The sequence below is a fragment of the Camelus dromedarius genome, chromosome 36 (genome assembly GCF_036321535.1).
Source record: "Camelus dromedarius isolate mCamDro1 chromosome 36, mCamDro1.pat, whole genome shotgun sequence".
NCBI lineage: Eukaryota > Metazoa > Chordata > Mammalia > Artiodactyla > Camelidae > Camelus > Camelus dromedarius.
Window position 1 is genome coordinate 7365083 of NC_087471.1, and position 26170 is coordinate 7391252.

A 26170-nucleotide genomic window follows, 5' to 3' on the forward strand; every position below is an offset into this window, starting at 1 on the left:
CATGCCTGCAAAGTCTGCCTTAGCATGGCCATAGATCTCAAGGGCAAAGCCAAACTTGTCTTATTTTCTACAGCACACAAATAGGGTATCAAACAAATATGCAATGAATGGAACTTGGATGTTTAGTGACAAACTTAGATCGTTTTCATAGCTCCAAGGATGGAGCAATTGACCATGAAGCTGAATTTAGTAAATTGGGTTTAAATAATTGGATGTCTATAATTATACATTTTCCCCCTAAATTTAGAAATTTCCCAAATTTTGAAGTATGGCTTTAGAGAGAAAATGGCTTTTCAGCATCAAGGGATGCACCTCAAAAATAGTAAAATGGAACAAAAATGATTTAGTAATCTTGCTGAATGACAGATGGAAACCTTTTTTGTCCTGATGTAAAATCTCAGCAGGATGGACTCATGAACTCCTGCTGACATATCCAAGGTTGTGAAAAGGTTTTAGAGAATTAATCCTTGCATAAGATGCTTCATACGGAAAGTAACGTTAACTGCTTTTCTTTGTAGAGTGGTACCTTTTAAAGATAGTACTTCCTTGGAGAGTTAAGAAAATTCTAGGGCTTTTCGTATGTTAAAGATGATTTAAAGTTGACTTGGGGTAGATTTACTTGCAATTCATAAAATGAACAGTTGGAGAAAATATTCCAAGTCTGGATTTATGACAGTAAACTTCTTAAGAAAATGGATTTACAATATTTCCTACTAAAATGTCAAACTGTAGTTGAAAGACTGGATTACAGCATAATATGCATTGCTTTAAACAATTGCACGAGTACTGAATTTTCTGTGTGGATACTTAGGTAATTTAGGTTAAACCTTTTTCTAGCCCTTTCCCACCCCTCCCCAAACAACTCTGTTTTTACGTAAACTAAACTACGTGTAGTAACGTGTCTCATTGCTAGGGTTAATGGAAGTTTTACTGTTTTGAAATGTTCCCTCCCTCCCTCCTTAAACTCCTTTCTCCTAGTTGTCAGCTGAGAACATTTTAGGGGCAATGTGTTTAACCAACCTAATAAAGCTAACTGGCCCTGTTCATCAAAGGAAGTAACACAAATTAAATGAATTACCGGAAGACAGTCTTTTGTTCAGCATTAATAAAACGTCTCTGTCTTGTTAGCTTGGCGGACTTTCAGAAAAGGATCATAAAATAATCCCGCATAGAGAAATAACTAAAGGCACCGTCACCTCCATGGTACGTGTTACACTGTGCTTCCTTTTCCTCCCAGCCCCTCAGGCTTGGTCTTCAACACAAATTGAAGAAACATAAGCAAAATCTGGAAGGTGCTGATTTTCAAAAGCAAGACAAGAAACTCCTTTTCAACATTTCACATCATTTATTAATGCAGTACACATTAGATCCAAAATCTGCATTTTCTAAGCATACCGTGTTTGGATCCTTCAGATTCTTCTGCAGTTTTAGTTATGTCTACAGAGGTACCCTTAAGTGGATGGACAACACATTGTATAATTATTGAAAATATAGTACAGAGTGAAATGATTTAAATATAATTTAGGCACATATTGATTATGAAAATAGATCTCTCTCAATACAATTCTTCTCTGTCTTGGTAAAAATGATAAAGCAAAGAAAATAATTCATTTCTGAAGTTGCTTTCCTTCACCTGTAAAGGTCTGCTGCCCTCCCGCTCTGCATATGTACCCTTTACTGTTCAGGAAAGCGTTGCATATGTATGTATAGGATAAGCTACGTAAATATTGAAGACATGTCATTCTCCCAAAGGAGACGAAGTGGTTTTTAACGATTCCTTGCCTCAAACTGGTAAGTCTGTAGAATTCAGAACCCATTTGGACACAGCTTACATCCCTGCTCTTGTGGTAGACGTAGGGACACAGGTCACGAGTAAACGCAGGCCCTAACCCTGCTTCTGCAGAGATAATGATGCAAGAAAACCAGGCTAAAATTCGCTTAAATCAGAAATGTAAGAACCACAGGTGCTGAATGATTGGTTTTACATCTTGGACCAGCCCAATGCCTTTAAGTTTTTTTGATAACTCTAATGCAACTGTCAGTTTAGAAGCCCTCGTTCTCCATTGTAGAGTTTGAGCTACAACTATAGTAGGTTGACTCCTGGAAGATGGATTTGCCGTAGTCATTCACATTGTATAGCTTTGACTGCAGTGGATTGGGATTTGATACCTACATCCAGGCTGGCCCCGTTTCAACTATAAATGAATGATACTCACGCACCTTGGCTTTTTGGTTTTCAACTATCTTCCTACGCTTGTTTTGACTGTACAGGAGGAAACTAGCCAGTAGTGTAAGTTGATAAAATTGCCTGGTCTGGCAGTGAGTGGAACTTGCTTAGAATGAAATCCTCAAGAATGTGCATTTAAAAGCTGCAGCTACAGGTAAATCCTTCCTCCATCTGGAGAGGTCCACTGTAACTTCAGCTGACAGTGATGTATAATGATGTCTTTCCTTCCACTCTGTCTCAATCAGTAACAGAGGATTTCTTTAATTTAGCTACTGTTTTGTTCTTTAAAAAAAAAAAATTAACCTGAAAAGAGAGCCTTGGGGAGTCTGATCTCACCATATGCACATGGGTGGCAGGTATTTAAAGTACGGGAGGCGTCACTAAAGCTATTTGTAAACCTGAACCACCTTTTCAAAATTTTCATAAAGTTTAACAATTTAAATATCCATACTGCATCTAGAGAGTCAATAAATATAGTTGCATATGTTGTGCTTTTCATAAATTAAAATCCTCAAATGCGTCTCAAACCAGGATGGTATTTCCACAGCATGCCTATGTAAAAGCAAATAAAAGAGATACTATATTCCTGGTCCCAAAGCCAGGCAAATCCCCCTACTCCACTCAAAAGGCAGCACGCTAATCTAGCTTCCCTACATCAGTTAAATGAGTGCTTCTCTGTTAAAATCAGAATGTGGGGGGAAGAGTGACTTTTTCCCCCTTATGCACCGCTGAGAACAAGCGTAATCCTCTAAATGTTTTTTTTTTTTATTCCCTCACAGTGTTATTTCTTCTAGACAACTGAGTGGGTGGAGAAAGAAAAGTGGTAAGGAACACGTTTTTCACCGTGAGCGTCTTCCTCCAGCCTTAAGTCTCATCTGACGCTCTGTGACATGTGTAGTGGGGTCAGCATCTCTTCAAAGATGGCGCCCTTCACGTTGGAACCCCTCAGGTTGGCTTCTTGAAGGTCACACCCAGACAGGTCACAATTCTGCAGGACAAAAACAATATGCACCATTTAAGAGGTCAAATTGATTCCTGGGCACGTAGGAAAATGTTCCTACGTAGTAACTCAGTTATTTCTAGGAAACTTCCAGAAGCTTTGGAAGAAAGTCAGGTTTTCTCCTCTCCAGTTGATGCTCAGGCTGACCACCACAAACGTGTACAAAGGTTGACAACGAAGCATGTCCCTTTTGTTCACGTATTTTAGCATCAGGCATTTAAAATCCAGATGGGCTCCAACGCAGTCAACAGTATCTAAACAATTTCACCACAGTCCGTGAACAACGGGCATGGGGGGTGGGGAGATGGCTTAAAAGAATCTCAGAGAAAGGGATTTTGCTTAATGATTAAATTATGTAACAGATTTTTTCCATTCCCCAGCCCTGACATTCTTAGAGCAGGGAACTGCCTTATTTTAAACCCCAAAATTACTTGCACAGTTCACTGGGTTTGAACAAATGTATACAACTGCAACCCGCACCACGACTGGGAGCTGCTTTCAGATTTCCCTTGAGATCAGGGAGTGAACAGATGAGACAGGGGTTTTGGCTGAGTCCCCGGGGATGACGGAGACAATGGTTAGAGATGCGGGCGACTGCACATGATCTTCTAGGGTAAAACGTCAGCGGCTGCGCCTCAACAGTCAGCCTGGTTAGTCGGCGCCACCAGTGAGATTAGAGGGAGGCTTTTTGCTACTGAACCTCACTGACTACATGCTAACTAAAGCCAAGGGAAAAAACCCATCATCTTGGGTGACAGTAACAAATCATAAACATTTAAATAATTGTGCTTAGAATAGGTTTATACCTTCGGCCTCAGGCTGGTTCTTTTTGCCTTTAAGTTTACTGGGGGGCCTGCTACTATGCTAAGAGCTATCAAGAGAACAAGGAGAAAACATTAAAAAAAAAAATTCAACAGCACACTGAATGTTGACATACTGTTCTCTACAACCCAATCTGTGCCAGACTTTCTTGTATAGGGCTGTACTATTCAATAAGATAGTCCCAGCCACATATGGCTGTTTATATTTAAATGAATTAAAATTAAATAAAGTTTGCAATTTGCAGCAACATGGATGGACCTTGAGATTATTATATTAAGTAAGTCAGACAGAGAAAGACAAGTATCATATGGTATCACTTATATGTGGAACTGAAGTAAAAAGGGATACAAATTTTATTTACAAACCAAAAAGAGACAGACATAGAAAACTATGGTTACCAAAGGGGGAAGGGCTGGGGAGGGATAAATTAGGAGTTTGGGATTAACAGATACACATTACTATATATACAATGGGTAAACAACAAGGACCTACTATATAGCACAGGGAATTGTATTCAAATTCTTGTAATAACATATAATGGAAAAGAATCGGAAAAAGCAATGTATATGTGTAACTGAATCGCTTTGCTGTGCGGCTGAAACCAACATTGTAGATCAGCTACACTTCAAATAACAAAATTTTTTTTTTTAAATTAAAATTTAAAAATCAATCCCTCAGTTGCACTACCCACGTTTTAAGAGCTCAGCAGCCATGTGTGGTTGGGGCTGCTGGACTGAGCAGCACAGGCATAGAGCATGCCCGTCTTTGCAGAAAGTGCTGCCGGACACTGATGGCACAGGCCTAGAACAACTACTGAGTCCACTAGCTGAGCCTGCAAATCAAGATGGCAGACAGAAGACAATGATGACAAAGACGGCTGGACAAAATTATAATCTCAGGTTGAGATTCTAAAAGAATATGATGCCAGTTTAGAACAGGCTTTCCCTTAAACCTGATTTCAAATTCAGATCTCATTTAAATTTCTCAGGTAGCTCAAATAATCCGGCCCCATAATTACTAATTCTGTTTGGAATTAGAACTTAAGAAAAATACAACTGACTGGATTAAAAAAGCATCTGTCAAACTCACCTACTTGAGGGAGACCCAAGGAAAAGAGGAGAAATGAAATCAACTCGGACTGAATGCCAGATGAATCTTCAAATCTGAAACTGGTACTTGTTACCTGAGGTAACCCAATCCTGCTCTGGAATTCAGATTTGTTTAAACAAGCAGTTGAAAGCATCAGTTGGGCTGGCATGTTTCCTGGCAGTTGTGATCAGCCAACCACTTTGTTTATGATTTCAATACGTTCTGCAGGAGCTACTCAGAAATTCTAGATGAACAAAAACTCAACGTGGTAACTCACCTCTAAGTCAGTTCCTGCCAGAGTCGCTCCTCTGAGGTTACAGTTCTTCAACTTCGCGTTTTTCAAGGTAGCAACTCTCAGGTTAATTCCTGTCATTTGACTTCCTTCCATATCCACACCTTTCAGATTAGCACCTACAGGGAATATTTTTAGGCGTCGTTGAACGTAAAAGCATTTAAAGTCATCTACCTTCAAAAGATGCAAGATGGCTTAATGGGAGGTGAATAACCTTTGGAAATGACTGAACGATAAATCTCAGTCTCTCAACCAACATACATATACAAGGAGTTCTTTGTTAACAGTCTGTTTGCTTATACTATGAATTAAGAATGTTTTAGTCTGTATTTTTGAGGGAGGAATTCAATTCAGTCTTAGGATAATTAGCAGTTTTATAATATGGCTCTGAAAGTTCATGGCAGTGGAGGTTAAGTACTATGTCTTCTAATTATGCAAATAAACAAAGTGACCAGTTCAAGAACACAACAGAGCAACAAAACAGTACATTCAGAAGTGACAAAAAACTGCCTGGCTTTATGTAAACCGAAGTTCTTAATTTTGGTCCTAAAAAAGTTTGCCGTTGTCTGAAAGTTTAAGATTTTGATATTTAATTCTCCGACTGAAGCCTCCTTAAGTATTGGAGGCCAGATTTCCAAGTTCTCCTTGTTGGTTAGCATGACGGAAACCAAGCAACGGCTTAGCTTTTTGCAGATTCTCTAAGTGTGATGACAGGACGGAGTAATCTGCCTCCCTTCCCTGTGGTTACCATGCTTTCACCAGTAACAGTTATCCTGCTGGCTTTTCTCTTACTGGTGTGTTTTCACCTTAGAGACGGTAATTACAGATGCAGTCTCTCTCACCTTCTAAATTGGCTTTGAGACCAGAGGGATCTTCAAAATTGCACAGTTTCAGGGATGCTCCCTCTGCATTAGAACAGAGCATCTTGACTCCCTGGAGATTGGCACACTAGCAAGGGGGAGAGAAAAGTCCATGCATTAAGGTTCAGGGTTTTGTTTGGAATAGAAAAAACTGGCTCAAACAGTAAAAGAAAAGAATTAAAAAGGGAGAAAAAAAAGCTCAGTTCGATACATTCACCATCAATTATTTTCTACTCACAATAAAGACTTTTCCAGTTGAACCCGATAAGAACTGAGAAGTGTTCTTTAAAAATCGTTGTTTTAAAAAAGAAACAGAAGCCAAATAAGCAGCAGTCCTTTACATGAAATCTAAAAGAGTGCAGAGAAAGAAGCTGGGGAGTCAGAAGCATGACAGCCCTCTTTCTATTTTTACCAACAGCCCTGGGCACATAAACAGCCCAGCCTATGACAACGTGACCGTTGAAATGTCTGCGTGAGAAAGCATAAGCTTGTCAGGGTCATGGATTTTCCCTTCTTTATTACTGAAGGAATCAATCAATGGAATTCCTGATTCTCAATGTTACTATTACCTACATGTCAAAGGTCAGACTGCGAAGGCCAGCAGTTAAAGCAGTCAGTTAGCTACCAGCACTAGCAAGTTGTTTGCAGGGCCTTTCTGTACCAACCCGAGCACCCAAGCCACAGTACAAGGTGTGAAAAAGCTGGAAGATACATGTTCGAATTTTAAGTTACGCTGATTCATCTCAAAGGATTCAATACCATCAGGCCTGAACTCAGACAACTACTAGATGAGGCAGGAAGCTATCTAGAAAGTTGGCATTCACATCAGATCTTCACAAATTGTGGCCACCAGAGTAGATGATGAAGGTAAGAAGTGTTTTAAAAACCGCAGGGCACAACATAAATGATAACTGCAGATCAGTGAAGAAATCTCAAATCCTAAGGCTGACCATGTGATGTCACAGCCACACCCATCAAGAAAAATCCTTGTTTCCTAAGTGCAATTTCCTTCACCTACAGTCAATTCTAGTGACAGCGGAGATAAGCTATAGACCATTTCGGATCACAGATAGCTGACAAACACGTGTGCACTTCCATCCGTGTCTGCTCGTTTAACACGAGGTAGCAGAGCCCTCAGACTAACGAGGAGGATAACGAGGACGTGGAAGGCCCAACGTAACGAAGGGATGGCTGGACTTTATGTACTTGAAGATATGACAGGACAGGAAGCTGGTGCCTGAAAATAAATGTCTCTGGTTCTCTATGGGATGCTGCCAGGTAAAGCAGACTGTAAATATCATCCAAAGTTCCTAAGGTGATTATGTAAGTACCACCCTAGACTCTAGGCGCTACTGCGGAATCTCACCGAGAAATAAACCTGGAAGAAATTCAGTGAAGTTTTCTGTCTTCAACCACAGAAGCCATTTCACCCTCTCTATTCGTCCAATGGTAAAGCAGGTCACTGACAGCGAGATCTCAGAACCCAGCTGCTGAGTGAAGCAGCACCACACCTGTAAGAGTTGTGCTGTTCACTGTATCAAGGGGCAGTGGGTTTTGATGGAAGCAGTTAGGTTATTACTGTTTTTCTTTAAAGTATGATAATGATATTGCGATTATGTTTTTAAAATGACTTATCTCTGAGAGAGAAAAAATATTTATAGGTGAAAAAAATGAGGTGATTCAAAATAATCTGGAAAGGGAAAGACAATACACAATTGTTTATATATGGATATTGTTGAAGCTGAGTAATGGAAGCACAAGGCGGGTTCATTATACTAGCTCGTTTTTGTGTATGTTTGCTATTTTCGAAAGGAAAAAGTCACTAAAAAAAAAAGGACACAAGGGAAAGAAAACACGTGCCTTAGAGTCTAGTTCCAGCTTTGCTGACAAACTAGCCTTCGGGGCTTGGTCATTCTCCAGGTTTCAGTTTCTTTGTGAGGCAAGGTCATACTCCTCACGGTCCCTTCCGGCTCTCACCACTCTGTAAGTCTGGCACAGGGAACGTGCAGTGGTTTTGTAACAGCTGCATTATTACATCAGCTCCTCCACAGCAGGTGAAAGTCAACGAGGGCAGGTGGAGGGTGTGGAACAAACACCCAAAGGATGCTGCAGGTTAAAGGGCGCGGCTCAGACATGGGCTGCGGACTGGGACAGCCGCAGAGGTCATCTTTGTCGACAGCAGAGCTGGATGGTTTCACAGCCCGTGAGCCCGCAGGGAGGAGTTCAATAGGAGTGGAGGGGCCATGCGGTGCATCTTGTGCTTAGCGCACACCGTGTTCCGTGGACACCGCAACATCTTCAAGTGCCCAAGAATGAGCGATCAGTTTTGACTTTCACAGCCTGCACACTCTGGGCAATGAGTCTTCAACGTGAGCCATTTTTATCAATAAGTGAAATTTCCCGTTTGATAGCACTTTAGTAAATATCAGTTAAAAAATAAGTATTTTGGCCTTCACATCAATTATATGAGAAGAACAAGTATGTACAGTTAGTACTAAAATTAAAGAGAACTCAAAATGAGTTGTACTGAAAGAGTGGCTGTCTTTTTTTTTTTCCTTTCCCTAACAAAAAAACCAACCAAGCTGCCTCCTGGCATTTCACTATTTAAAAACTAGGTCTCTCAAGCCTTTCCTTTGTACTGTGAGTCTTTCACTTACTTCACTATCAATTTGATCCTTCAAGATGGAACAAGGAGTGAAAATGACGGAAATGTATGTTGGCAGATTTTGTTATTAAGATGGAAGTTTCGTGGGAAAAATACACTGCAACTAAGGAATAAAGCCCAAATCATGAAATTCAGTAAACATGTATTCAAGGAATACTAAAAGCAAGGTACTATAATAGGTGTTGTGAATTCAAAAGACAGAGACAAGGGCCTTGGTGTTAAGGCATTTACAGCTGTTAGAAGTTAGTAGATTTCACTGTCGGTTTCACATATATCCTCTAACCCCAGATTAACACGGGCAACTGTTATGTAAGTACGTACATACGCATACATACGTGCAAACACATACATGCATGCGTGTACAGGGGGAGAGCCGCTGAGAGCTAACGTACACCAACCGATGGACACCATGTTTATTTCAAAATCTCTCTGCCAAACACCCACCAGAGCAATAACATTCTCCCACTCTAGAAATGATGTTGAATAGAAAATTTCAAAGGTCCTTTCCAGTTTTACGTTAATAGTTCACTGAAAATAGAATTCTGAATAAATAAAGTGAACTAGGTTGAGGAGATAAGGATCTAATTTCAAAATTTAATTCCTTGTTATTTGCTAAACTTTTCAGGTCTCTGTTTAATAAAGGATATCAAAGTTGCAAAACCAACCCACTTCACTTTCAGGGACTTCTGTTTTATCAACTTAGTAAATTAATCTGTTTTCAATAAAAGCTCCCATAAGAAAGAGAATTTCTGCTCTTTGAGACTTGTTCAATAGGCTAAAAATTTAATTTTCTCTTGGAATCAAAAAGGATTCTTACGTCAAGCACAGATCCAGAGAGATCAGCTCGTTCAAGATTGGCACAGCAGAGATTAGCGTGGGCAAGATTGCAGCGGCTTAAATTGGCCATTTTGAAGTTAATGTATCGAAGGTCCAAACGAGAAAGATCAGCACCACTGAAGTTTAAGCCCTAAAATTAAAAAACACGAATTGTCACAATATTTAAACCATTTGCTGTATTAAATTTAATTACTATAGTAATTAAACCACCATGTTTTTTTAGAAGCAATTGGCAGTTGAGTCATTCAAATGAAACTTAGACATATAAAATCAGTGTCCTGAATGGGTTCTCAAACTCTATTTACACATAATATTTAGAACGCATCCTGGCTTTACCTCATTTATGTGCAGAAGTTTCTAAGGGGTGATCTCTGTTAGCCACATACCTGTTGATAAGTATTTTTATTAAAGCTGACTGTATTTGAATTATTTTATTAATTCAATAATTCAAGATTATTTTATTTTTAAAAAGTGAGTATTGTTTTTAAAATTGTTAGTGCTGTAATGCTTACAAGTTATCTCCCACTGACTGGCCACACATAACAACTGTACAGACAACTTTTTATTTTAATTGCTGAAATTCTATGCATTACTCAAAAAACTGCTGCATGAGGCATAAACAATAAAAAAGGCCATTATGACTTTTTTTTTTTGCTAACCATTTTAGGACTAAATCACTGCTGTGACTATCATTAATTATATCTTGCATGAAAAAAGAAAATCAGGCAAGAAAGAAATTCCCAGAATAATATTAAACTTCACTCACAGATTTGCTGACACAAGTAAGTCACGTCAAAGTCTCCTTTAATTACCTGGCAACGCAGTTCTGATTTGGTTGGAGTGGCTAGCAGAAATCGGACAAATTCCTTCCGAGATATTGGTGAATGATCTTCTGGTGGTTGAGAATTCTTGAAAAACATATTGATCAATTTAGTGGAGCGTTCCTGGGAGATAGCTACAGTAAATGGAATATTTGCCTAACGTCAAAAGAGCCTTACCTTTATCGCTACTTCTAGGTGTTCAATCAGTGAGTCGATCCCAAAAAACCTGGCTTCTTCTAACACACCTATCATAATAAAAACGATCTGAGTTTATAGAATGCTCTTCATTTTATTATTTATAGAATTCTTTGTTAAATTCTCACAATAGAAGTGAAATTCAAAAAGTAGGCTATCCATCAACATAGGAGAAAGTAACTAAGGTTTAGAACATATAGAGAGAATATTTTAAAATAAACAAATATTTACATATAGCAAAAAAAATAAAACTAATGATTTAGAATGAAAAATTTCAACATTTCAAAATTATTTCTGAAAATTACTTTAAATAAGGTCACAGGCAAAAGAGTCCTAATATCAGACATTCCTAAAATAATTGATACAGTGATTGGTGAACCCAGCAATCAACATTGCACTGACTTTTTCAATGAAGCACATCTGAATAGGTTTGTCACAAATCTCTTTTACTTACTGAATAAAAGTAACCCAGCCTCAAAGCAAAAATTAAACGTATAATTCAGAAACCTTTTTTTAATAGGAGAATCAATTTTAAAAAATGATTTCTATGTGATAAAAGGGATTTTATCTATCATTTACTTTTCTTAATTTGTAAAGAAAACAAAAACAAAAACAAACTGTACATTCTCCTGGTGGCTTGGTATATATACTTTCTCACAGCTGTTAGTAAACATCTTCATCAGAGTACGTGGGAATAAATCTGGAATCCACTCTCCTTCAAATGAGGACCTCAGCTGGCTGAGTCCACTTGAAAACTACTAAGATCTCAGAAATCAGAGAAATAAGAGATATAATCCTTCCCTTCAGATGGTTCCAAGCTAGTAAGAGTGTAGGAGAGAAAACCACAACACTTACTTGGGAAGGTTATGATCTTTTCTGGAAAGACCCAACTCCACCTTCAATATTCCAATTGCAAAACAAAGGTCACGTGATGGACAGCACACCACTCAGGGCCGCCCAGGCCCAACGCCATCCACCCGCACCAGAGTGGCTTCACCCTGGGTTCCTCACTGTCTGTTCCTGGCAAACACATCACAAGAGGGTTCCGCTGGGCCCCGTGCTCAGTAGGCCAAGATCTTCTGAGTTAAGTCAGGACCTCTCAGCAAATGTGGTAGAGATTTTTGCCCCCCTAATCTTAGGTTCAGAACTTAATCTTAAAAACTTCCAGAAAAGCCTTAACACAGAAGGCACCCATGGGAGACAGTTGAGGAAGAGAAGGAGTATTTAGTGTTTTTTTTTGTTAGCACCGGCACACCTTGGACTTGAATCCCAGCGCTCCAGTTTTTCGTCTTACAGAAGCTACTTCATTTCTGCCTTAGCTCATTTGCACATTTGTGAAATGGGGATATTATGACCTTCCTTGTGAAGTTGTCAAAGTGTTAAAAGAGATAACCTGTATGTATTGTCTGGTAAAATGCCTGGGCCCCTGGTAGGTCCTCAGTAAATGATCACCATGATTATTATTAGTATATTAGTATATGATGATATGTGTTAATATATAAATAAATAATTATTAAATTATATGTTTTCTGACACTTGGGAATGTTCTCTTTTTACTTTATCAAATTAGGTTCAGAAAATTCATGTTAACAGAAATAAATACTGAAATGCTAGAAAAGTTCTTGAGTTTGGAGAATACTTGGATTAGGTGAGATTTAGGGAGGAGGTAGGGAAAAGCTGATTTAAATCAGGGAAAGAGGATTTTGAAGACAAATGCAAGAAAAGGAAGACAAGCGTCACTGGAAAAAGACAGTCATTAGGGGTCGGGGACAAAGGGGATCATGAAGGTGAAAACATATTCACCAATGAAAACACAAATTAGGAAGGACAAGAAACGAGGTGGGGGGAAGAGAAATGAGTTACTATAGATTATTTCAAAGCACGTGATTGCTTGGGGCAGCTTGTAGCCCATGTAAAGTATTTGGATGGAAACTGTTCTAATTAAAAACAACACTTTATAAAATGAATCCAGGAGATGCTCTGCCTGCTGAACGACTGAATAAGGAAGAACAATGGCTGGGAAACGTGAAAAGGGAAAACAAGGGAGGCTGGTAAGAGCCCACCTTGCTGAGGTCCGACGTTACTTCCTAGGCAGGGAGGCCCTACGCAGCGCTCGACTGTACAAGGAAAATTAAAATGCGGTGCCTTCAAAGAACCCACTGGCCATCTAAAGGTGAGGCGTGAATGTCCTCAGAAGAGGGTGGCTATGGGAGTGAAAGGCAGCAGACTGCTACAGGTGCTGAAAGGAAAGGCTCTGTGCAAGCGTGCATCGCTGGTTATTTTTATAACAATCGCTGCAGAATGGCTAAAGTGAAAAATTGGCTGTAGAGGGTTTAAAGCAATGGTTGGTAGAAGGTGAAGAAGAAAAGCAACAAGAATGCAGTTATGGACAGTTATGGCGCTAGAGGAAAGGGTCAAACCTTATCATTATTTCTGCAGTGGGTAAGCTCTAAAGGCAATATAAAATCTAATACAACAATAATGCCAGTTATTGAGCGTTTCACATTTCACTACAGAGATTATAAACTAGCAGCCCCCAGGCTGATTCTGATGTGTTTGGCATGTAGTGTTTTGAAAATCAGAAGACTTCATGTAAAATTTTAGATTTCCAGTTTTTCTTTTAAAATCAAGTTTTTGGTTTTTTTTAAATCAATCTTTTAAAACCCTGAGTCCACATACCCCCGTGACAAAATCTGTGGAGGGTGCACTCAAGATCACCACGTTCCCACCACTCCTGAGGTCAGACCAGATTCAGGCATGTGGAGGCCTGTGAGCTGACCATGCAGCCACTGCTTTGTAAGTTAAGGGCTGTCGTCCACCTTGTCTCCACGGTCCTTCACAAAAATCTGTGATATGGTCAGGGATCAGGGTATTTTTAATGCTCAGGTTTCAAAGGGGACTCAGAGAGACTTCCCCCAAGTTAATCTTCTAATAAGTGGTAGAATCAAGATTCTAATTCAGTCTTATGACTCTGAAATATAATTTCCTCTTCTGAATGGGAAGGTCCATAACTGAACCCAAGTGACAGTCACCATTCAATTGAAAATACAACAACAAAAAATAGATAAACAAGTTAATACAGTTATAGCACAGGGAAATATATTCAATATCTTGCAGTAGCTCACGGTGAAAAAGAAAAAGAAAATGAATATATGTATATTGATGTATGACTGAAGAATTGTGCTGTACACAAGAAATTGACACAACATTGTAAACTGACTATAACTCAATAAAAAAAGTACAATGACAAAATCCTTTAGAATCCTCACTGATACAATCTAAATCTTTTAGAGTCCTTACTGATAAATCTAAATCTATTTAGAATGTAAAAATCAAAATTTATGGGTTAGAGATATACCTGGAAGACTATCTGTGCCTACGTACTCCTATACAAATAAAAACATTCAGTTTTATTTGTTTTTAAGCTTTTTTGGGGGGGATAAACAGGTTTGTTTGTTTATTTAAACAGAGGCACTGGGGTTTGAACCAAGGACCTCGTGCACGCTAAGCTCACAGTCCACCACTGAGTTATACCCTCCCCCCAAAAACAGTTTTTAAAATGGAAAAGATACTTTCACTATGTGAAAATACACTATATGACTAAGCAAGTGAAAACAAAATAAAAATCCTAAACTTATAAAACTGTGAGAAATTATACTGACAACTCACCCAATAAATTAATACCATCATTTACAATGAGCTGTCCGTGACGCAGGTAGTTCAAAATGGGTTCAAAGTACTCAGGACTTCGGTCAATTAAGAAGGCTCCTCTATGATCTTGCTTATTTCCCCAGACGCCTGTGTGACCATGAAAACAAAGAAAGCCCCCCCATAAACAAAAGACAAAGTTAGAAATTTATGGAAGGGAAATTATGCAATATGCCAGTAACTTTCTACTCTTGTAAAAATTACTGACAGCATTAAAAAGCACAGGACGACAGGGGTTATTACAGCTACAAAAAAGAGACCAAGTGTGAGAACCAGGTGCTTGCTGTACTCACCTCTGTCCTTGAACATGTGGGCCAGCATACTGTCGGGCTCTTTGTTCACTAAAGTGCTCCTAAGAAGTCAGGGGAAAAAAATGGGTTTCTTCATTTGTCTTTATAAACAAACATATTTAAGTCAAGCGTCTATTTGATGCCAGCTGCTTTCTCAAAAAGAGGCATGCTATAACCTGGGAGGAATGATGCCGGGAGACAAAAAATGTCCCCTACGTTGCAATTTATCAAAATCCCTCCTAATCTGGCACTTCCTTTGACCCAAATACTGGCTTGGTTTCCTTTCACTGAAGCGCTAATCTGTCCTATAGCAAGCTACATGAAACAATTTTCTTGATCTAAACTTACATTGTCCTGACCCCTTAGTATAAGCAGTTGTAGTCTCTGCAGATTTCAGTGCTGTTAATTTTTCTCTTGCGTTGCATGTATGTTACTCAGTATTGAAAAAGCATATTCTAAAACACTAAATTCATGCTTTTCCTGCTTTCTCTGGAATGACAAGTGAGCTACTTTTCTACTCTTTTGTTAAAAAAAAAACTTTCTAAAAATTGGTTTCAAATCACACAGGATATTTAGGCAGCACTGAACTATCTAAGGAAATCAGCCAATTAAAGGGAAGAACCAACAGGACATGGTGTCCTCTCGGCACCCACGTGCACTTACCGTGTCGTTGTAAAGTACCGCCCTCCAACGTTTAACGTCAGCCAGTCTGTGTGGGCTCCTGACAATCCTTCAGGTGGTTTAGAATCTGTCTGAGGATCTAGAGATGACATACAGGAAAAAAAACAAAAACAAAAACATCAAGATTGGGGATCTGGGGAAGATGGCAATAGCATTATTTTTTAAACTAAAAGCACATGTTAAGAGCATGACAGAGCTACTCGCACGCAAGCCCCACAGCCACAGACAGCATCTAAAACACAGCCAGGGGACAGATATTCCCACCAGCACCGACAGCCAGAAGACAGCGTGGTGTCAGCATCCCTGACAGAAGAAGCCGGGAGAAACAATGGAGTATGTGATGAACGTACGAACTCCAAATTAATCTGTAAATACTCACTGCAAAACTCAGCTACTTGAGAAAAGAGGACTGAAAGCGGAAGGGGCAGGCCCAGTCCAGCCACAGGTGATTCAAGTAGTTTGTAGTAAGATTTGAAGAAGCTGGAAATGAACTCTCAACACCCACCAGCCAAAAACCCGCATCTAGGACAAAGCCCCAGACTAAGGATACGATGTTGGGAAAAGAATCCAAGTTGAACAGATCAGAGGTGAAAGAAAAAGAAGCTGAGGTAAAAGTCAAAAAGGTCTAACAGAACCAAAATACATCAGAAGGTGATTTCCATATTTTTAATACTTCACAGGAACAACAGAAAAGGGAAATCTAGAGCCATGAAATCAGAAAAACTTTCCTAGGTCAGCCCTCCCTTCTCCAAGTTAAGGAAAGCTAATTTCATGTAAAAATGAACAGAAAATGCCATACAAAATTATTAAAAGAACAGCAAGAATTACATCCCTGTAGCCAATGAAAATATGCCAGAAAGAATTGCCCACCAAACAGATAAACTATAATCTAATATTCCAAAGATGCTAAAAGAAGTACATCATCCAAGGTATGAAAGAACAAACAGAATCACAAAATTCAGAGAAGAGGCACGAGAACTCAGGAGAGATTAGAAATAAAAAGGAACACCATTTCGGAAATGAAGGTTAAATTCGAAGAAGCAGAGGAATGAAAGAACACAGAGATAGCGCCTTAAGGAAAAATGACGAAAAAGAGGAAAACTTCAAAAATCAAAAAGAAATAAAGAAAGAGAGTAAAAGAATTTCATAGATTTCAAGTACAGAAGAAAGTGCAGGAGATCCAACATATATACAATAGGAGTCCTTAAAGAAGAAAACCAAAGCATGGTGACAAAATGCACGAAGCTCAAGAAAACGTTCCTTAAAAAAAAAAAAAAAAAAAAGTGAACTACGTATGGAAAGGGCCCACCACATACCTGAGAGAATCAACCTAGAACACCCAGAAATAAGTTTACTAAAATTACTGTACTTTAAAGAAAGAGAATAATCCTTTGGGTAACTTACAAAAAATATTCACTTATGAAAGATCAGATTTTTTTTTGACACCAACACTCTATGCCAGAATAAAACAGAGTAACATATTTAATATATTTAAAGAAAAATAATGTGAACCAAGGATTTTTTTTAACAACTTAATTGAGGTATAATTGATACACTACAGACTACGCATATTAAAGTTTGCAACTTGTTCAGTTTTGACATATGATTTTAGACTAGCCAGACTGACTTTCAACTACAGAAGCCACATGCAAGATGTCAGAGAACACGGTTCTCACAAGTTCTTTGTAAAGAATCTACCAGAGAACAAGTTGCAGACAACTACTGGAGGCATCAGCCTAAGGGCTGGAGAAGTAAAGTTAAGTAGTAGTTTTAAGGGAGACAGTAGAGTATATAATGGTGCATCTGTATGTGTGTGTGTGTGTGTGTATATACACACACATATATATACATGCATATATACATCACTGTATATGGTATACAGTAATAACATTCTGACAATGGAGAAACAATACAATTATTTTTTAAGTAAGGAAAGAAAGGAATGAACATATTAAATGTTTACCTGTCTTTAGTAGTCTTATTGGTACTTGAAGTATTGGGATTGTTACTGAAACTTCTGTTTTTTGTGTAGGATGAAGTACTTATGTGACATTATAGTTCCGTCATGCCCTATGTCCCTGAAAATCAGGATTACTGATATGCAAGAAAGGAGATCTAGATGTAAGACAGAAGCAGTTAAATAAAAAACCCTATAATCCTAGTTATTAACCAAAGTATTAGTGTGAACCCATGAGATATTTTATCTACGTGTTATATATGATATAGAACTTTATATTTCTTATATGTGAATTTTATCTGTAGCTAGCTATGTATTTCCAACTCTGTCCACCAAAAAGCCCAATGATGAGGATAAAATCAGTAGCAATGGGCCTCCCTAGCACCAGGATTGTGTCTTGAAATGACATTTCCCCCTAAAAGAAACCAAGGCTTCTTGGAAAACACACTGATCTGGGTTTAGAATAAGAGAAGTTTAAGACAAACACTTTGGTATTACAGGTAGTAAGGGAACTGTGAAAGATTAGTGAGGTTGTGTGAAAAGGACAAGGGCTGAAGGGATTTCCACTGGCCCAAAGGAAAATAATCTGGGTATCAATAAACCCAGAGGATGAAAACATACCAAGGATTTTTAAATCCAAAAGTTCATAATGATAAAACTAAAATACGTACTAGTTAGTACTTTTTATTTTGTGGTTTGTTTGTATGCATGCAATGAACCAATTAAGTGACCACTGCCTGCTAACCACTCTGTTGGGCTAATGGGTAAAAAGACGAGAAAAAAGTTTTGCTCACAGTTTTAAGGCAGAGATAGAGAAGACTATGCACTTACTTCTAAGTTGGCAACTGCCTGTGTGATGATCCAGAGAACTACCTCCATTCACCAAATACCATTATTGTGATGGCTTAAAAAAATACTTAAATATTCAGGGTGTGATTGTCTGGAACTAAATATATCAAATATTCATTAAAGAGTATTTACCTTTTTTAAGCCTCGGGCTGTATTTTTTGAGGTATACACTGGAGAAGCTTTCTTCCAAAGGAAAGGGTATAGTACGTGTATGTGTGGATGTGAGCGTGGTTGACACCAAGTCATTTTTGACTGATTTGACTGCTATGAATGATTGGCAAACATTAATTCTGCAAGCAATGCATGCTTAAAAATATGTAACAACATTTTGATTACTATCAAAGAGAAATTTCAAAACAAAACAGCTATCTAAAATCAAAACTACTCTGTCATGTTTAATGAATATGTGCACACCCATAGCATTTTAAAGGCACGCAGAAGATGGGGTATCCACATTGAAATATGATCATACAATTCAAATCAAAGATTTACTTCCACAGCCCCCTACCCCTACCCCAATGCAGAATCAAGAAAACTATGAAGAGCTGAATGCGGCCACAAGATACTTTTAAGTGTTAAGCTTAGTAAACCTATGAAAAATATTTGCCATTTCATCTTTTTTATTTCAGCAGACAAAACTGGCTTTTAAGGATGTCACTTACCAATAAATGGTTCTCCTTCACACACAAACAAAACATCATCATCCCTGGGGAGATCAAAATTTAAAAAGCCACCATCAAAATCCAGAAATCACAGTAATTATCTGTTGACTAGAGGAACTATTCCTTAGAGTAAATGCAGAAGACGGCAGAACCTATGAATCTATATTGCAAAGAAGCTAACTGAATTTCCAGTGCTTTTTGTTTAAACCCAGGTCTTTTAAGCCTCTTCCTGCTCCAAAATTCTACAATGCTATGAGGATGGAATGAGCTAAACTAGACACTCGTTTTAAAGAGATAAATTTGCCTAGGATATTTGAGAAACAAAAACAAAACCCAAACAAACCAAAAACCACTATTGTGGTAACTCACTAGTGAGTTAACACTACCTGACATTCTATTTTATTTAGCAAATTTTCACCAAAGCAGGTCTCTGTGATGTTTATAAAATTCAGACAAGATCCTGCACATGAAGGTACTTTTGAAATGCAACAAAACAAAACCCACTATACAAATTATGTGAATTTAGTTTCTTATCAATTGAAGAATATACTATTATGCTCAAAGGATAGGATTAAAGCTGCAGACAACTCTTCTCTTTTTTTTTTTTACTTTAGTTCTGTAACTCTAAATAAATTATTGGGGTTCTCTCCCAAGTTATCAGCTGCTTTGTGCTTTGGAAAGGGAAATACGTTTCCATACTGAATCTAGGAAGAATATAATTGGAAGTAACTCTGCTGTAAACACTCACCCACTATGCCCACCACACCCCCAAATGTAAATAACTGCCCAAAATCCGAAAATCTGGATTATCAGTGTATATCCTCCTCCCCTGGCCCACCTCACCTCACCCCTCCATTAGTATAAATAAATGATCAGATTGTACTGTGAACCACAAATTATTAAACAGGTAGATGTAGATATGATATGATACAATATAATATATATTATGTTTATTTCTTGTCCTAGCTCTTCTTTTAATTGAAGTATAGTTGACACACAATATTATGTTAGTTTCAAGTGTACAACATTGTGATCTGACAAATACGTGGAATGATCACCACGATAAGTCTAGTAACCATCTGTCACCATTCAAAATTATTACAGTGTTATTGAGTATATTTCTTGTACTGCATATTACATTCTTGTGCTTTCTCTATTTTATAACTAGAAGTTTGTACCTCTTAATCCCCTTTACCTACTTCACCCAGTCCCCCTGCTTCCTCCCCTCTAGCAAACACCGGTTTGCTCTCTAAACAGGTAGATACTTTACAGCTCAGAAAGCTCAGCTATGGCCTTCTTCAATTATGACCTATGTTGTAGAAATTTTTATTTCTGTAAGAATATAAATTATTCTATAAGACATCACAGGAACACATAGAATTTTTCTTGGAAGCAGACTCTGTCTGTTAAGAAGAAATTTAGGTTGATATAAATTATTCAACAATGTGACCATTATCCATAGAAACTGAAAGAAGCTGGGAGATAGATACTGAAAAACTAAGAAACTCTCCTAATTTATTTGGATTTTAAATCTGTATCTTTTAAGTCTACAATCTTTTTCTACTTGTTCACCATGCCAGTTAACTTTTTAAGACTAGTATCAAAATCTGTTTTCCTCTCATTACCAAAAATCAACTATTAAACCATATGACCTGGGTAGGTCATTTAACCTCTCAGATGTTTAGTTTCCTCATTTATAAAATAAAGGGACTAGAAGTGATTAACTTCAGAGGCAGTATGTTACATTGAAAGGTCTTTCTGACCTGGGTTTAAACGAAAATTAAACTTTGTAAACTACCATCATTTAGATCGTTGTCTTCATACCATCAATTTCAGAAAGTCCATGCTTTGCCAATTGAGAGAGGTAGCTTGTGGGCAAAGCAAAGACAACGTAATCGGCGTAGGCAGTACTTAATTTGTGTTCCTTCTTCGTTGTTAAGCCTCTTCCTGCTCCAAAATTCTACAACGTTCCCACGAGGATGGAATGAGGTGAACCACACACTGGTTTTAAAATATGCCCAGGATACTTAAAACCAAAACCCCAACAAACCAAAACCACTATTGTGGTAGAACACTGGTGAGTTAACTCTTATTTAAAACTCTACCTTATTTAGCATATTTTCACAAAACTAGGTCTCTGTAGCGTTTATAAAATTCAAAGCATTCTTAGGAAATGAATTGAATAATAAGCAGGAGCATATCAAATTAAACAGAGCAATTAGATTTCTAGCATTAAAAATTCATGTCTCATTAGTTCCATCTCTAGTAACATAAAGCTTCCTCATAGCCACATATGCAAAAAGACTATCAGTATATTGGAAGGTACTCAGGGTTTTCTATCTGATCAACGAACCAGAAGTCCAAGTTACTTAAATTCCAAAGACCAAATTGTAGGCAATTCATTTGCCAAAAATCCTGCACTGTTAACACTGACTGAGCTACTGCTTAAAGGAAAGAGCACAGCACTGAGAAGCTGAGGGCACGGTGTAGACAGCTTATAAAAAGGTGAAGGTTACCTGATTAAAGCAATGTCATCAATCAGTCCACCTTTCCCATTATACACACTGGTGGCTTTTATGCCGAGTTTATTGCTGGCCACAGAAAGCAAATCAGATAAAGTTCCATAGACAGCAACCACCTGTGAACACACCAGATTAAGTTGAACAACGTATGTAGTGAATTTCGTCACTCACAAATTTGCAAACCACCACATGATAATAAACAAGACTAAAAATTCAGATTATCATAGAAAAGGAAATTTTGAGAAGTTTTTAACGGTGTCTCTGCTCCTTTTATGACTCAGATTATTTACTTAGCACCTAACACCTCTGAAATTCAAAACTAGAGAAATTGTCTCTAACTAAAAGACAATCTACGATCTTAAGGTACAGTAAATACGGCTCCTCTTCTGAGACTCCGCACCGGAATTTAGAGTCTGACACTTTCTGTCAACTGCAGACCATTTAACCTCCTTGTGCTTCTGTGGCTTTAACTAGAAAGGACGAAAACAGTCACACCTGTACCAGAAGGTGGTCACGAGGAAGAACCGAGTTAACGCGTGGTAAGAGCTTAGTGAAGTCCTGAGAGAGACCTATTAAGTCCTTATGATGTTGCTTTCACATTATTCCTTTGTTGAAGGAATGGCGGCTTATTTTTTAAACAGGAGAGATTTACTGTTTATTGTAACATTTACTACATCAACTACCATGTGAACGGTTAACAACTTCCCACCTCGTTTAACTTCAATAATTATTTATATTATTTTATAAAAGCCAGATTTTGGCTACCTTTCTAAATACAGCACAGAGCTGGGTTACAATGAGCTGCTCTGTCCCACTTTAAATCAGGCAGTGTGACACTCGTGCAAGACACATGCAATTGCTCAGGCAAGGGGCTGAGACGCTCCACAGGTAGTGACTTTTTTTTTGCTCCAATCATAACTGTAACTAAGGGTTCCTAGAGGCTTTGTTGTATAATTGTACCATCATCGGTGAGGATCTCCGAAAGTTATGAATAAAAAGCAGCCGAGGAGCTGAACCTACACCTGCGGCATCAACAGCCACCTGACTTGCCACTGGATACTGGATAAACGTGCCATAGGCAATGAGAACCAGGGCTGGTCCTTTGTTCACTGGTGATGACTGGACTACAGCAGACACAGAATTTTTCATTAAGTAAATGAAGTGAATTAGAGTATGGAGGGGGTTGTTTACCAATAAAGGAGTCTGCAATCTTTTAATAGCTGAGTATGCAGATTCCAGCTCTTTTCTCTTAGATCGTCACCTATGAGAAGTGTTGCAAGCTGGGACATTTTGGGGAAGGACTGCAGGCAAGCACAATTTGGAGGGAACCAGGTGGGTTATTAAATGCATAGCCCAAATGCTCATAAACAGACAAATTGTGGTGTATACACACAATGGAATATTATTCAGCCATCAAAAAGGAATACAATTCTGATACATGCTACCACATGGATGACTCCTGAAAACATTCTGATAAGTGAAATAACCCAGACATATAAAAGGACAAATGTTGTGTGATTCCACTTACATGAGGTACTTAGAAAAGACTAATTCATAGAGACAGAAAGTAGAATAAAGGATATTGGGGCAGAAGGGGCAGTGGAGAGTTATTGCTTAATGGGTGCAGTTTCTGTTTGGGATGATGAAAAAGCTTTGAAAATAAGTAGTGGTGAGGTTAAGCACATTGCAAATGTACCCAATGCCAATGAACTGTACCCTTAAAAATGGCTAGCATAGTAACTTTGATGTTATGTATATTTTACCACGATAAAAAAAAAAATTAACACACAGTACTTGGCCGTGTCTTGCACGCAGCAGACATGCCAGAAATGACTGAAGCCTGAAGAGAACGTGTCCCTCATATTTCCTGTCATTTTTACCTCTGTAACAGAGCCTGGAATTCTAACTATTATTGCAGACCCAAGTTCCTGGGAGAAAAGGAAGAGAAAGTATGCGAGGCGTTACACATAGCAAACCTGGTTGTGCTAAGGCAGAGGGCCTGAGAAGAGAAAACACAGAAAAGAATGTACCCAAAATGCCAAGGAGCCAAGAGACTGACCAAAGCAAATGCAAAACAACTTCTGCAGTCTGGAAACTGACAGGGGAGGGTAAGAAAAATCCTCCTTTCCAACGTCAGCATTCTTGTCATAGTTGCTATCACACTAAGAATTCTCTAGATCTTTCTCTTTCTCCTCTTATCTTTGCTTCTTATCTTTACATGGTTTTATTACTTTTCACTTCTCTCTCTCAAGCAAACATATCATAAAATGGATAGAAATTTAATATATCTCTATATATTATGCTCCCAGGTTTAAATATTAGAGCATAACACTTTCTATGACTTATTTTTTTTAAAAAAATACATCAAATTAAATCGTTTTCTACTTCTTTACGTTGACTGGATTTTTCCTGTGGGTCAGGTGTCTCCTGGGGAAAGTAAAGCCCCCTGCCATGTTTGAAAGCTAGCCATAAGCAGCTAACTTCATTACAATTAATTAAAATAAGTCATTCTTTAGTTACACCAACCACACTTCAAGCGCTCAACAGCCACACTGGCTGGTGGTTACATATTGAACGGTGTAAATATGGAATATTTCCATCATCACAGAAAGTTCTGTTGGACACTGCTCTTTATTAAAGAGCAGATTAAAGTGAAGAACAAAGACACAACTATTTTAGTTTTGTCAGGCTTGACCATGCCATGGCAACCCACAGTAACAGTGACACAGTCCAACTCAAACCCTGTTTATCGTTGTGTATGGAAGGCTCACTGGTTGCCATCTTCCTTTTCTTCCCCAGTGAATTCAAATCTGATTATAAGATTTAAAAAAAATACTCAACCCACACATCACACATACGGTTTGGCAAATTCAGGGCAGTCAAAGCACCCCAGGTGTTTCTTTGTAGGCTGCAAACTTCTAAGGAGCACATTCTAGATATAAACTGAGTTCACCTTTATTTTGTTACCACTTACATTAGCCCTGACGATATCGAACAAAATGTATCATTTCACCAGTATTTTCTAATCTGATCTTCGATCCAGACTGTAAAGGTTTAATAAAAAATGTTAATTTGTAAACAGTTGTTATTCATTCTGTGAATTTAGGTAACCAACTATCCCTTATAACGGTAATGAGCAGCACTGAAGAAGTCCATCCCTGCGGACTCCCCAAATCTCTGACATGCAGAAAATGACCACAGCCAATTTAAAAAGGACCCCCTTAATTAAGCGTCTTAATATCTGCTTTATAGTGGGTCTCTGATAAATGTTTCTTGAATGCCAGATGAAATTTTCATTGCGTTCAGTGTTGAACAAGGACACGTGTTTTGTGTGTGTCAGTTATATTTAAATCCTTTCCACTGACATTAAGTTAAAAAACAAAGTACACAGTAGAAATGCAATTCTAAAGTGATGCTCATGTAACAATGCAAAGTGGCTATCTTTGGATAGTAGAATTAAGGTTCACTTATCTTCTTGTGAGTTTTTTGTTCTCAAGGGTTTGTACAGTGCATTGGTATTATTTATGCAGGAAGGGGGAAAAGTTGTAATTTAAGATCCCTATTGCTCTAGATACTATATTGTAAAATATAGAATTACTTTAGCAGTTGACAAGTAATTTAGTAATTGACAATCTTCTTTAAATGAAATAATCAAGGGGCCATCAATTTGAGAAAAGAGCACTGAAATTACAGCAAAAAAATCTTACAGTACTGCAAATTTGAAAATTTTCCCTTAAGTTGGGCAAACATACTTCTTTCTCATTTGAAAGGCATTTTTGGCATTTGTATTTCAACAAGATCACTTTAGCTTGACTCTCTTGAGCACAGTAAAACAAATAACTCACAAATAAGATGGAAGTTTATTGCAGACGTAATATTCAAAATGTCTTTGATATAAACCAATCAGAATATCAGATTTTAAAATGTGATACACATGGAAAAGACTTTAAGTTGGTGAGAACATTTCAAACAGACTGGCACATTTACCTTTCATTTTATATCAACTCTTTTGGGGGAAAAAAGCAATGGAAATCTTGCGTATCACAGACATGAGCTCTAACTGATATTTACTAAGGTCACCTCAGTCCTCAGAGAGGCTGAGCATTTATAAAACGATCATGCTTACAATGGGTATTTGCTTCATGTGAGTTACACTCCCTAGTGTGGACATGCAGTTTCCATGTCACTGTGATTATCCATCTTTATAACCTAGGCACTGTACTTAGAATGGAAGCATCCTATGGAGTAAACTGAGAAGCACGTCTATTAAAGTTGATGACCACTGTATTACACCACTATTTAACTTAATTCTTTCTAAATTTCAGGTCCCACTGACAAGTGAAAGCTATCCACCAACTGGGAAAGTGAATGGTATATACTGTGCCAAGCAGGACATGCCCGTCTAATGAAGTTTTAATTTGCCTTTAAACACTTTTCAAATTATAACCTATGTTATTCAACTTTAAAAAGTAAAACCTGCACATGTATTTAAAACATGTTTTTCTTATACGCCCACAATTATCTATTATGTAATGCAAAATCAATAAATACTCAGATTTATGTCAGCTGATTTATCCAACTAACCTACCAATCAGTTAATAACTAAATATAGAATTAATTTACTCTACGTACACTTTCAGTCTTAACACATTTAAAAATTAAAATTATTTCATTCCTAAAAAAGATGACCCTA

At 38.0% G+C, this 26170-nt stretch overlaps 1 protein-coding gene across 1 annotated transcript in view; it reads right to left on the bottom strand.

The window, feature by feature from the left end:
* Positions 1 to 1325: 1325 nt before the first annotated feature.
* The window catches only part of KCTD9 (potassium channel tetramerization domain containing 9), a 29795-nt gene continuing 4950 nt past the window's right edge, over positions 1326 to 26170 (bottom strand). Inside the window, exons 2-12 of the mRNA XM_031442197.2 lie at positions 21472 to 21593; positions 18956 to 18999; positions 15470 to 15566; positions 14810 to 14868; positions 14478 to 14606; positions 10791 to 10858; positions 10605 to 10700; positions 9773 to 9922; positions 6273 to 6378; positions 5416 to 5549; positions 1326 to 3215 (exon numbers count right to left, since the gene is read on the bottom strand). Of these exons, the coding sequence (XP_031298057.1) occupies positions 3099 to 3215; positions 5416 to 5549; positions 6273 to 6378; positions 9773 to 9922; positions 10605 to 10700; positions 10791 to 10858; positions 14478 to 14606; positions 14810 to 14868; positions 15470 to 15566; positions 18956 to 18999; positions 21472 to 21593 (1122 nt within the window). The 3' untranslated portion in view covers positions 1326 to 3098. The remainder of the gene's footprint in view (positions 3216 to 5415; positions 5550 to 6272; positions 6379 to 9772; positions 9923 to 10604; positions 10701 to 10790; positions 10859 to 14477; positions 14607 to 14809; positions 14869 to 15469; positions 15567 to 18955; positions 19000 to 21471; positions 21594 to 26170) is intronic.